At 37.1% G+C, this 12,078-nt stretch overlaps 3 protein-coding genes across 3 annotated transcripts; all 3 read right to left on the reverse strand.

Annotated features, from left to right (window-relative positions):
• Positions 1-1,683: 1,683 nt before the first annotated feature.
• LOC135144485 (piggyBac transposable element-derived protein 4-like) lies at positions 1,684-3,784 on the reverse strand. Its single transcript, XM_064076516.1, has 4 exons — positions 3,724-3,784; positions 3,386-3,667; positions 2,088-3,329; positions 1,684-2,030 (listed from the first exon to the last, which is right to left on the reverse strand). Exons 1-4 carry the CDS (start codon positions 3,782-3,784, stop codon positions 1,684-1,686), a joined length of 1,932 nt encoding a protein of 643 aa, XP_063932586.1.
• A 2,852-nt stretch (positions 3,785-6,636) lies between these two features.
• On the reverse strand, positions 6,637-8,737 carry LOC135144483 (piggyBac transposable element-derived protein 4-like). The gene is made up of 4 exons (XM_064076514.1): positions 8,677-8,737; positions 8,339-8,620; positions 7,041-8,282; positions 6,637-6,983 (listed from the first exon to the last, which is right to left on the reverse strand). Exons 1-4 carry the CDS (start codon positions 8,735-8,737, stop codon positions 6,637-6,639), a joined length of 1,932 nt encoding a protein of 643 aa, XP_063932584.1.
• A 920-nt stretch (positions 8,738-9,657) lies between these two features.
• On the reverse strand, positions 9,658-11,758 carry LOC135144484 (piggyBac transposable element-derived protein 4-like). The gene is made up of 4 exons (XM_064076515.1): positions 11,698-11,758; positions 11,360-11,641; positions 10,062-11,303; positions 9,658-10,004 (listed from the first exon to the last, which is right to left on the reverse strand). The coding sequence occupies exons 1-4, from the start codon at positions 11,756-11,758 to the stop codon at positions 9,658-9,660; spliced, it is 1,932 nt and encodes a 643-aa protein (XP_063932585.1).
• Positions 11,759-12,078: the final 320 nt, after the last annotated feature.

Genomic DNA, 12,078 nt, shown 5'->3' on the forward strand with positions numbered 1-12,078 from the left:
GTTTGGTGGCTCAGAACCATCAAAAAACGTTGAAATATAGTTCAAATTCAATAAAAATCGACAAAAATACAGTTTCTAGCTAAAATTTGATGGTTTCGTTGCACTTTCCGAGCCCGTAGGGTATCTGAGTGGCTTAAAAGTACAAGAAAACACTTCAAAAGTGACGTTTCTGAAGAATTTTAACAGTTTTCTTGTATCTACGAACGCCAGAATGCATAAAATTGACCTAAACGTCTCCTTTTCCTATTCTGAGTCGATTCTGCATGCTTTAAGTGTGTTTGGTGGCTCAGAACCATCAAAAAACGTTGAAATATAGTTCAAATTCAATAAAAATCGACAAAAATACAGTTTCTAGCTAAAATTTGATGGTTTCGTTGCACTTTCCGAGCCCGTAGGGTATCTGAGTGGCTTAAAAGTACAAGAAAACACTTCAAAAGTGACGTTTCTGAAGAATTTCAACAGTTTTCTTGTATCTACGAACGCCAGAATGCATAAAATTGACCTAAACGTCTCCTTTTCCTATTCTGAGTCGATTCTGCATGCTTTAAGTGTGTTTGGTGGCTCAGAACCATCAAAAAACGTTGAAATATAGTTCAAATTCAATAAAAATCGACAAAAATACAGTTTCTAGCTAAAATTTGATGGTTTCGTTGCACTTTCCGAGCCCGTAGGGTATCTGAGTGGCTTAAAACTACAAGAAAACACTTCAAAAGTGACGTTTCTGAAGAATTTTAACAGTTTTCTTGTATCTACGAACGCCAGAATGCATAAAATTGACCTAAACGTCTCCTTTTCCTATTCTGAGTCGATTCTGCATGCTTTAAGTGTGTTTGGTGGCTCAGAACCATCAAAAAACGTTGAAATATAGTTCAAATTCAATAAAAATCGACAAAAATACAGTTTCTAGCTAAAATTTGATGGTTTCGTTGCACTTTCCGAGCCCGTAGGGTATCTGAGTGGCTTAAAAGTACAAGAAAACACTTCAAAAGTGACGTTTCTGAAGAATTTTAACAGTTTTCTTGTATCTACGAACGCCAGAATGCATAAAATTGACCTAAACGTCTCCTTTTCCTATTCTGAGTCGATTCTGCATGCTTTAAGTGTGTTTGGTGGCTCAGAACCATCAAAAAACGTTGAAATATAGTTCAAATTCAATAAAAATCGACAAAAATACAGTTTCTAGCTAAAATTTGATGGTTTCGTTGCACTTTCCGAGCCCGTAGGGTATCTGAGTGGCTTAAAAGTACAAGAAAACACTTCAAAAGTGACGTTTCTGAAGAATTTTAACAGTTTTCTTGTATCTACGAACGCCAGAATGCATAAAATTGACCTAAACGTCTCCTTTTCCTATTCTGAGTCAATTCTGCATGCTTTAACAGGTTTAGCGCCATAGCGGACACCGGTGTCCGCTATATGGTTTTCCACTATGGCCATGGCGGACACCGGTGTCCGCTCTGGTTTCTAAACTTTGTTGATCATTCCTGGCCAAGCGGACGCACTTTTGAGCTATTTAACGTAGTGGTGTGACCGCTGTGGCCCTGCGAAACTGCATCCTGGTTCCAGGTTTTTTATAGCAAAATTTATTTAGAAAATAATAATGTCATAATTTTTTTATGTTTAAAGAAATTTATTGAATAGTATATTGAATATTTTTGTATTTATACAATGTATGATTAGTACAAATTATTTATTGTGGTATAAGTTAAAGCACTCGAGGCAATATCTTGGATTTCCATCGCATTGTTGACAATAGGTAGTAACTTTCTTCACTTTATTCTTTTCGATAATGCCATCCACCTTTTTTTGGTAGCATCCTTTGCAGTATCGACGATTTTCTCGAGCTTTACAGTCTAGTCTGGTAAATTGATGTGTTTTAAGAATTTGATGTCTTGGCTGACGAGTTTGCGCAGCATCGCGTTTATCTTCGAATTTCAACAAGTCTTCAGTTACCAATAAGCGAAAATCGTTTATTGGCATGTTGCTTTGTTCAATATCCTTGTAAATGATGTGAGCATTTACCATTGAAGTACCTAATCAAACATACATAAAAGTCGCAACATTTACAAAAAAATTAAATGATTTCTTACCCAACAGTACTTCAATTGCCAGTTTTTTGTACCAGCGGATGGACTTCCGTAAAGCTGAACTGTAGCTTGCCATTTGATCAGAAAGATCAATCGAACTTTTGCCTGAATTATAATGCACGATAGCTGTGGGCTTTTGAATAGATTTTCCTCGGCGTTGAATTTCTACCATTTGGTCTGTATGACATGTGGACAAAACCAAGACATCCCGTTTGTCTCGCCATTTGACTAGACATATTCCTCTTTCGTTTTCTTGGGAAAATACCTCACCTTTTTTCAGTTTCTTTTTTATTACTTCTGGCGGGTTTCCTTTCCGGTTCGCCCGCAATGTACCTAAGCAATGTGTTTTATGATCTAACAGTATGTGCGCAAGTTGAAGACTTGTGTACCAGTTATCTGTAATACACAGTCTACCGCTACCTAAGAGATCTTTCGCCAACTTGAGCACAATTTGTGTTGAAACGGCCAGTGGATTATCTGTCGTTTTCTCTTTTCCTGCATAAATACTGATGTTCCAGGTGTACCCGTTGTTGCAACAAAGTTTGAAAACTTTTATTCCGTACTTATGTGTTTTCTGTGGATTGTATTGTTTGAACACTAGTCTTCCTTGAAAAGGTACCATCGTTTCGTCGATACAAAATGTCTTACCAGGTGTGTATACAGTTTGATAATTTTTGGTGAGCATATCGATAAGCGGTTGAATCTTATATAGACGATCTCCTTCAGGACACTGTTCGTTATCGGAGAAGTGTAGCATCTTTAGCAATATTTCAAATCTGTTACGACTCATGACGTTGCGAGCAACGTCTGATTTTAGAAGCCATTTCTGAGACCAATAATCGCGAAGGCTGTTCATACGAACCATTCCCATATAAGAAAGCAGACCTATCAAATGTATGATTTCTGCCCGAGTGGTTGGTTCCCAATTGTGCACACGAGATTTGTTTGAAATATTGTTATTACACATAACAAACTGCGTTGCATAAATGTTGGTTTGATCCACAATTGCACCAATTATATCAAATTCAACAAAAGCAAAATAATTGTCAATTGGGTGGTGTCCCATCAATGCGGCCTGCCATTCCTGTTTTATCCCACTTTCAAAATTTTCTTCAAATTGAAGATGATTTCCTACAGGAGGACCCCAGACTGATTGTGTCAAATCATATAGCGTTTGATCAGCATCATTTTCTGTTTCAATCCATTCTTCATGTGCTATATTATCGTCTCCAAAATGAGTAGAACCTGCATTTGCGTTCCGAGTGTTATTCAGTTTAGTTCAGTCATAAAAACTGCAGAACTATCTTTCACCTGTTCTCGTTCTATATCTTCTTCAGATTCACTTGTTATATCTTGATATTTGCTTTCTATTTCTTTTGTGGTGCGTTTACCACGAAAGATGTTAGAAGGACCTGGCATATTTTCATTTCCTACCGATAAAGAAGAAATATTCTTCGTCTTTTTTACAGGAATTTCGCAATCACTATCAGTAGAATAATTGTCTGAGTTTGAACTATCAGGTAAAACAAAACCTGGATCTACGTCAGAATCTGCTGAGTACGGTTCACTTAGTGAATCTTCGTCTATTGAAAATTATCAGTGTGATATTTCATGTAACATCTAATTTTCGGACACTTACCACCAGAATGCTGTTTTTGTTCTAAAGCTAGTTTTACAATTCGTTTTCCACGACTGTTCATTTTTTCTACAAAAATAAACACAACGCCACTAATAACACCCAAATAAATAGCAGATTTTAAGACAAAACCTGTAAAATTGCAATGGCGGACACTTCGGATCGTCTAGTGTCCGCTCGGTAGTCACGTTCCACAGCGGACACCGGTGTCCGCTAAGATTGTAAACGGGCCACAGCGGACACCGGTGTCCGCTGTCTGATTTTTGACAATTGGCAAACAAAAAAAAATTGAAAAGTATTTTTTTTGATAAAAAATAAAACTATATCTGAGAAATTGTCAAAAAAACGGTTTGGTCCAGGGTGACTTTCTGTTCGAATTACCTTGGCGCTAAACCTGTTAAGTGTGTTTGGTGGCTCAGAACCATCAAAAAACGTTGAAATATAGTTCAAATTCAATAAAAATCGACAAAAATACAGTTTCTAGCTAAAATTTGAAGGTTTCGTTGCACTTTCCGAGCCATTAGGGTATCTGAGTGGCTTAAAAGTACAAGAAAACACTTCAAAAGTGACGTTTCTGAAGAATTTTAACAGTTTTCTTGTATCTACGAACGCCAGAATGCATAAAATTGACCTAAACGTCTCCTTTTCCTATTCTGAGTCGATTCTGCATGCTTTAAGTGTGTTTGGTGGCTCAGAACCATCAAAAAACGTTGAAATATAGTTCAAATTCAATAAAAATCGACAAAAATACAGTTTCTAGCTAAAATTTGATGGTTTCGTTGCACTTTCCGAGCCCGTAGGGTATCTGAGTGGCTTAAAAGTACAAGAAAACACTTCAAAAGTGACGTTTCTGAAGAATTTTAACAGTTTTCTTGTATCTACGAACGCCAGAATGCATAAAATTGACCTAAACGTCTCCTTTTCCTATTCTGAGTCGATTCTGCATGCTTTAAGTGTGTTTGGTGGCTCAGAACCATCAAAAAACGTTGAAATATAGTTCAAATTCAATAAAAATCGACAAAAATACAGTTTCTAGCTAAAATTTGATGGTTTCGTTGCACTTTCCGAGCCCGTAGGGTATCTGAGTGGCTTAAAAGTACAAGAAAACACTTCAAAAGTGACGTTTCTGAAGAATTTTAACAGTTTTCTTGTATCTACGAACGCCAGAATGCATAAAATTGACCTAAACGTCTCCTTTTCCTATTCTGAGTCGATTCTGCATGCTTTAAGTGTGTTTGGTGGCTCAGAACCATCAAAAAACGTTGAAATATAGTTCAAATTCAATAAAAATCGACAAAAATACAGTTTCTAGCTAAAATTTGATGGTTTCGTTGCACTTTCCGAGCCCGTAGGGTATCTGAGTGGCTTAAAAGTACAAGAAAACACTTCAAAAGTGACGTTTCTGAAGAATTTCAACAGTTTTCTTGTATCTACGAACGCCAGAATGCATAAAATTGACCTAAACGTCTCCTTTTCCTATTCTGAGTCGATTCTGCATGCTTTAAGTGTGTTTGGTGGCTCAGAACCATCAAAAAACGTTGAAATATAGTTCAAATTCAATAAAAATCGACAAAAATACAGTTTCTAGCTAAAATTTGATGGTTTCGTTGCACTTTCCGAGCCCGTAGGGTATCTGAGTGGCTTAAAACTACAAGAAAACACTTCAAAAGTGACGTTTCTGAAGAATTTTAACAGTTTTCTTGTATCTACGAACGCCAGAATGCATAAAATTGACCTAAACGTCTCCTTTTCCTATTCTGAGTCGATTCTGCATGCTTTAAGTGTGTTTGGTTGCTCAGAACCATCAAAAAACGTTGAAATATAGTTCAAATTCAATAAAAATCGACAAAAATACAGTTTCTAGCTAAAATTTGATGGTTTCGTTGCACTTTCCGAGCCCGTAGGGTATCTGAGTGGCTTAAAAGTACAAGAAAACACTTCAAAAGTGACGTTTCTGAAGAATTTTAACAGTTTTCTTGTATCTACGAACGCCAGAATGCATAAAATTGACCTAAACGTCTCCTTTTCCTATTCTGAGTCGATTCTGCATGCTTTAAGTGTGTTTGGTGGCTCAGAACCATCAAAAAACGTTGAAATATAGTTCAAATTCAATAAAAATCGACAAAAATACAGTTTCTAGCTAAAATTTGATGGTTTCGTTGCACTTTCCGAGCCCGTAGGGTATCTGAGTGGCTTAAAAGTACAAGAAAACACTTCAAAAGTGACGTTTCTGAAGAATTTTAACAGTTTTCTTGTATCTACGAACGCCAGAATGCATAAAATTGACCTAAACGTCTCCTTTTCCTATTCTGAGTCGATTCTGCATGCTTTAAGTGTGTTTGGTGGCTCAGAACCATCAAAAAACGTTGAAATATAGTTCAAATTCAATAAAAATCGACAAAAATACAGTTTCTAGCTAAAATTTGATGGTTTCGTTGCACTTTCCGAGCCCGTAGGGTATCTGAGTGGCTTAAAAGTACAAGAAAACACTTCAAAAGTGACGTTTCTGAAGAATTTTAACAGTTTTCTTGTATCTACGAACGCCAGAATGCATAAAATTGACCTAAACGTCTCCTTTTCCTATTCTGAGTCAATTCTGCATGCTTTAACAGGTTTAGCGCCATAGCGGACACCGGTGTCCGCTATATGGTTTTCCACTATGGCCATGGCGGACACCGGTGTCCGCTCTGGTTTCTAAACTTTGTTGATCATTCCTGGCCAAGCGGACGCACTTTTGAGCTATTTAACGTAGTGGTGTGACCGCTGTGGCCCTGCGAAACTGCATCCTGGTTCCAGGTTTTTTATAGCAAAATTTATTTAGAAAATAATAATGTCATAATTTTTTTATGTTTAAAGAAATTTATTGAATAGTATATTGAATATTTTTGTATTTATACAATGTATGATTAGTACAAATTATTTATTGTGGTATAAGTTAAAGCACTCGAGGCAATATCTTGGATTTCCATCGCATTGTTGACAATAGGTAGTAACTTTCTTCACTTTATTCTTTTCGATAATGCCATCCACCTTTTTTTGGTAGCATCCTTTGCAGTATCGACGATTTTCTCGAGCTTTACAGTCTAGTCTGGTAAATTGATGTGTTTTAAGAATTTGATGTCTTGGCTGACGAGTTTGCGCAGCATCGCGTTTATCTTCGAATTTCAACAAGTCTTCAGTTACCAATAAGCGAAAATCGTTTATTGGCATGTTGCTTTGTTCAATATCCTTGTAAATGATGTGAGCATTTACCATTGAAGTACCTAATCAAACATACATAAAAGTCGCAACATTTACAAAAAAATTAAATGATTTCTTACCCAACAGTACTTCAATTGCCAGTTTTTTGTACCAGCGGATGGACTTCCGTAAAGCTGAACTGTAGCTTGCCATTTGATCAGAAAGATCAATCGAACTTTTGCCTGAATTATAATGCACGATAGCTGTGGGCTTTTGAATAGATTTTCCTCGGCGTTGAATTTCTACCATTTGGTCTGTATGACATGTGGACAAAACCAAGACATCCCGTTTGTCTCGCCATTTGACTAGACATATTCCTCTTTCGTTTTCTTGGGAAAATACCTCACCTTTTTTCAGTTTCTTTTTTATTACTTCTGGCGGGTTTCCTTTCCGGTTCGCCCGCAATGTACCTAAGCAATGTGTTTTATGATCTAACAGTATGTGCGCAAGTTGAAGACTTGTGTACCAGTTATCTGTAATACACAGTCTACCGCTACCTAAGAGATCTTTCGCCAACTTGAGCACAATTTGTGTTGAAACGGCCAGTGGATTATCTGTCGTTTTCTCTTTTCCTGCATAAATACTGATGTTCCAGGTGTACCCGTTGTTGCAACAAAGTTTGAAAACTTTTATTCCGTACTTATGTGTTTTCTGTGGATTGTATTGTTTGAACACTAGTCTTCCTTGAAAAGGTACCATCGTTTCGTCGATACAAAATGTCTTACCAGGTGTGTATACAGTTTGATAATTTTTGGTGAGCATATCGATAAGCGGTTGAATCTTATATAGACGATCTCCTTCAGGACACTGTTCGTTATCGGAGAAGTGTAGCATCTTTAGCAATATTTCAAATCTGTTACGACTCATGACGTTGCGAGCAACGTCTGATTTTAGAAGCCATTTCTGAGACCAATAATCGCGAAGGCTGTTCATACGAACCATTCCCATATAAGAAAGCAGACCTATCAAATGTATGATTTCTGCCCGAGTGGTTGGTTCCCAATTGTGCACACGAGATTTGTTTGAAATATTGTTATTACACATAACAAACTGCGTTGCATAAATGTTGGTTTGATCCACAATTGCACCAATTATATCAAATTCAACAAAAGCAAAATAATTGTCAATTGGGTGGTGTCCCATCAATGCGGCCTGCCATTCCTGTTTTATCCCACTTTCAAAATTTTCTTCAAATTGAAGATGATTTCCTACAGGAGGACCCCAGACTGATTGTGTCAAATCATATAGCGTTTGATCAGCATCATTTTCTGTTTCAATCCATTCTTCATGTGCTATATTATCGTCTCCAAAATGAGTAGAACCTGCATTTGCGTTCCGAGTGTTATTCAGTTTAGTTCAGTCATAAAAACTGCAGAACTATCTTTCACCTGTTCTCGTTCTATATCTTCTTCAGATTCACTTGTTATATCTTGATATTTGCTTTCTATTTCTTTTGTGGTGCGTTTACCACGAAAGATGTTAGAAGGACCTGGCATATTTTCATTTCCTACCGATAAAGAAGAAATATTCTTCGTCTTTTTTACAGGAATTTCGCAATCACTATCAGTAGAATAATTGTCTGAGTTTGAACTATCAGGTAGAACAAAACCTGGATCTACGTCAGAATCTGCTGAGTACGGTTCACTTAGTGAATCTTCGTCTATTGAAAATTATCAGTGTGATATTTCATGTAACATCTAATTTTCGGACACTTACCACCAGAATGCTGTTTTTGTTCTAAAGCTAGTTTTACAATTCGTTTTCCACGACTGTTCATTTTTTCTACAAAAATAAACACAACGCCACTAATAACACCCAAATAAATAGCAGATTTTAAGACAAAACCTGTAAAATTGCAATGGCGGACACTTCGGATCGTCTAGTGTCCGCTCGGTAGTCACGTTCCACAGCGGACACCGGTGTCCGCTAAGATTGTAAACGGGCCACAGCGGACACCGGTGTCCGCTGTCTGATTTTTGTCAATTGGCAAACAAAAAAAAATTGAAAAGTATTTTTTTTGATAAAAAATAAAACTATATCTGAGAAATTGTCAAAAAAACGGTTTGGTCCAGGGTGACTTTCTGTTCGAATTACCTTGGCGCTAAACCTGTTAAGTGTGTTTGGTGGCTCAGAACCATCAAAAAACGTTGAAATATAGTTCAAATTCAATAAAAATCGACAAAAATACAGTTTCTAGCTAAAATTTGATGGTTTCGTTGCACTTTCCGAGCCCGTAGGGTATCTGAGTGGCTTAAAAGTACAAGAAAACACTTCAAAAGTGACGTTTCTGAAGAATTTTAACAGTTTTCTTGTATCTACGAACGCCAGAATGCATAAAATTGACCTAAACGTCTCCTTTTCCTATTCTGAGTCAATTCTGCATGCTTTAACAGGTTTAGCGCCATAGCGGACACCGGTGTCCGCTATATGGTTTTCCACTATGGCCATGGCGGACACCGGTGTCCGCTCTGGTTTCTAAACTTTGTTGATCATTCCTGGCCAAGCGGACGCACTTTTGAGCTATTTAACGTAGTGGTGTGACCGCTGTGGCCCTGCGAAACTGCATCCTGGTTCCAGGTTTTTTATAGCAAAATTTATTTAGAAAATAATAATGTCATAATTTTTTTATGTTTAAAGAAATTTATTGAATAGTATATTGAATATTTTTGTATTTATACAATGTATGATTAGTACAAATTATTTATTGTGGTATAAGTTAAAGCACTCGAGGCAATATCTTGGATTTCCATCGCATTGTTGACAATAGGTAGTAACTTTCTTCACTTTATTCTTTTCGATAATGCCATCCACCTTTTTTTGGTAGCATCCTTTGCAGTATCGACGATTTTCTCGAGCTTTACAGTCTAGTCTGGTAAATTGATGTGTTTTAAGAATTTGATGTCTTGGCTGACGAGTTTGCGCAGCATCGCGTTTATCTTCGAATTTCAACAAGTCTTCAGTTACCAATAAGCGAAAATCGTTTATTGGCATGTTGCTTTGTTCAATATCCTTGTAAATGATGTGAGCATTTACCATTGAAGTACCTAATCAAACATACATAAAAGTCGCAACATTTACAAAAAAATTAAATGATTTCTTACCCAACAGTACTTCAATTGCCAGTTTTTTGTACCAGCGGATGGACTTCCGTAAAGCTGAACTGTAGCTTGCCATTTGATCAGAAAGATCAATCGAACTTTTGCCTGAATTATAATGCACGATAGCTGTGGGCTTTTGAATAGATTTTCCTCGGCGTTGAATTTCTACCATTTGGTCTGTATGACATGTGGACAAAACCAAGACATCCCGTTTGTCTCGCCATTTGACTAGACATATTCCTCTTTCGTTTTCTTGGGAAAATACCTCACCTTTTTTCAGTTTCTTTTTTATTACTTCTGGCGGGTTTCCTTTCCGGTTCGCCCGCAATGTACCTAAGCAATGTGTTTTATGATCTAACAGTATGTGCGCAAGTTGAAGACTTGTGTACCAGTTATCTGTAATACACAGTCTACCGCTACCTAAGAGATCTTTCGCCAACTTGAGCACAATTTGTGTTGAAACGGCCAGTGGATTATCTGTCGTTTTCTCTTTTCCTGCATAAATACTGATGTTCCAGGTGTACCCGTTGTTGCAACAAAGTTTGAAAACTTTTATTCCGTACTTATGTGTTTTCTGTGGATTGTATTGTTTGAACACTAGTCTTCCTTGAAAAGGTACCATCGTTTCGTCGATACAAAATGTCTTACCAGGTGTGTATACAGTTTGATAATTTTTGGTGAGCATATCGATAAGCGGTTGAATCTTATATAGACGATCTCCTTCAGGACACTGTTCGTTATCGGAGAAGTGTAGCATCTTTAGCAATATTTCAAATCTGTTACGACTCATGACGTTGCGAGCAACGTCTGATTTTAGAAGCCATTTCTGAGACCAATAATCGCGAAGGCTGTTCATACGAACCATTCCCATATAAGAAAGCAGACCTATCAAATGTATGATTTCTGCCCGAGTGGTTGGTTCCCAATTGTGCACACGAGATTTGTTTGAAATATTGTTATTACACATAACAAACTGCGTTGCATAAATGTTGGTTTGATCCACAATTGCACCAATTATATCAAATTCAACAAAAGCAAAATAATTGTCAATTGGGTGGTGTCCCATCAATGCGGCCTGCCATTCCTGTTTTATCCCACTTTCAAAATTTTCTTCAAATTGAAGATGATTTCCTACAGGAGGACCCCAGACTGATTGTGTCAAATCATATAGCGTTTGATCAGCATCATTTTCTGTTTCAATCCATTCTTCATGTGCTATATTATCGTCTCCAAAATGAGTAGAACCTGCATTTGCGTTCCGAGTGTTATTCAGTTTAGTTCAGTCATAAAAACTGCAGAACTATCTTTCACCTGTTCTCGTTCTATATCTTCTTCAGATTCACTTGTTATATCTTGATATTTGCTTTCTATTTCTTTTGTGGTGCGTTTACCACGAAAGATGTTAGAAGGACCTGGCATATTTTCATTTCCTACCGATAAAGAAGAAATATTCTTCGTCTTTTTTACAGGAATTTCGCAATCACTATCAGTAGAATAATGGTCTGAGTTTGAACTATCAGGTAGAACAAAACCTGGATCTACGTCAGAATCTGCTGAGTACGGTTCACTTAGTGAATCTTCGTCTATTGAAAATTATCAGTGTGATATTTCATGTAACATCTAATTTTCGGACACTTACCACCAGAATGCTGTTTTTGTTCTAAAGCTAGTTTTACAATTCGTTTTCCACGACTGTTCATTTTTTCTACAAAAATAAACACAACGCCACTAATAACACCCAAATAAATAGCAGATTTTAAGACAAAACCTGTAAAATTGCAATGGCGGACACTTCGGATCGTCTAGTGTCCGCTCGGTAGTCACGTTCCACAGCGGACACCGGTGTCCGCTAAGATTGTAAACGGGCCACAGCGGACACCGGTGTCCGCTGTCTGATTTTTGTCAATTGGCAAACAAAAAAAATTGAAAAGTATTTTTTTTGATAAAAAATAAAACTATATCTGAGAAATTGTCAAAAAAACGGTTTGGTCCAGGGTGACTTTCTGTTCGAATTACCTTG

The sequence above is a fragment of the Zophobas morio genome, unplaced genomic scaffold (genome assembly GCF_036711695.1).
Source record: "Zophobas morio isolate AGI-343-1 ecotype UQ-CSIRO unplaced genomic scaffold, CSIRO_AGI_Zmor_V1 ptg000102l, whole genome shotgun sequence".
NCBI classification, from domain to species: Eukaryota; Metazoa; Arthropoda; class Insecta; order Coleoptera; family Tenebrionidae; genus Zophobas; species Zophobas morio.

Coding starts and splice junctions, on each gene's coding strand:
- LOC135144485 (XM_064076516.1), bottom strand. CDS start 3,784: ATGAACAGTCGTGGAAAACGAATTGTAAAACTAGCTTTAGAACAAAAA. Junction 3,668..3,723: donor ACAAAAACAGCATTCTGGTG/GTAAGTGTCCGA, acceptor AATTTTCAATAG/ACGAAGATTCACTAAGTGAA. Junction 2,031..2,087: donor GGCAATTGAAGTACTGTTGG/GTAAGAAATCAT, acceptor ATGTTTGATTAG/GTACTTCAATGGTAAATGCT.
- LOC135144483 (XM_064076514.1), bottom strand. CDS start 8,737: ATGAACAGTCGTGGAAAACGAATTGTAAAACTAGCTTTAGAACAAAAA. Junction 8,621..8,676: donor ACAAAAACAGCATTCTGGTG/GTAAGTGTCCGA, acceptor AATTTTCAATAG/ACGAAGATTCACTAAGTGAA. Junction 8,283..8,338: donor ACGAGAACAGGTGAAAGATA/GTTCTGCAGTTT, acceptor ACGCAAATGCAG/GTTCTACTCATTTTGGAGAC.
- LOC135144484 (XM_064076515.1), bottom strand. CDS start 11,758: ATGAACAGTCGTGGAAAACGAATTGTAAAACTAGCTTTAGAACAAAAA. Junction 11,304..11,359: donor ACGAGAACAGGTGAAAGATA/GTTCTGCAGTTT, acceptor ACGCAAATGCAG/GTTCTACTCATTTTGGAGAC. Junction 10,005..10,061: donor GGCAATTGAAGTACTGTTGG/GTAAGAAATCAT, acceptor ATGTTTGATTAG/GTACTTCAATGGTAAATGCT.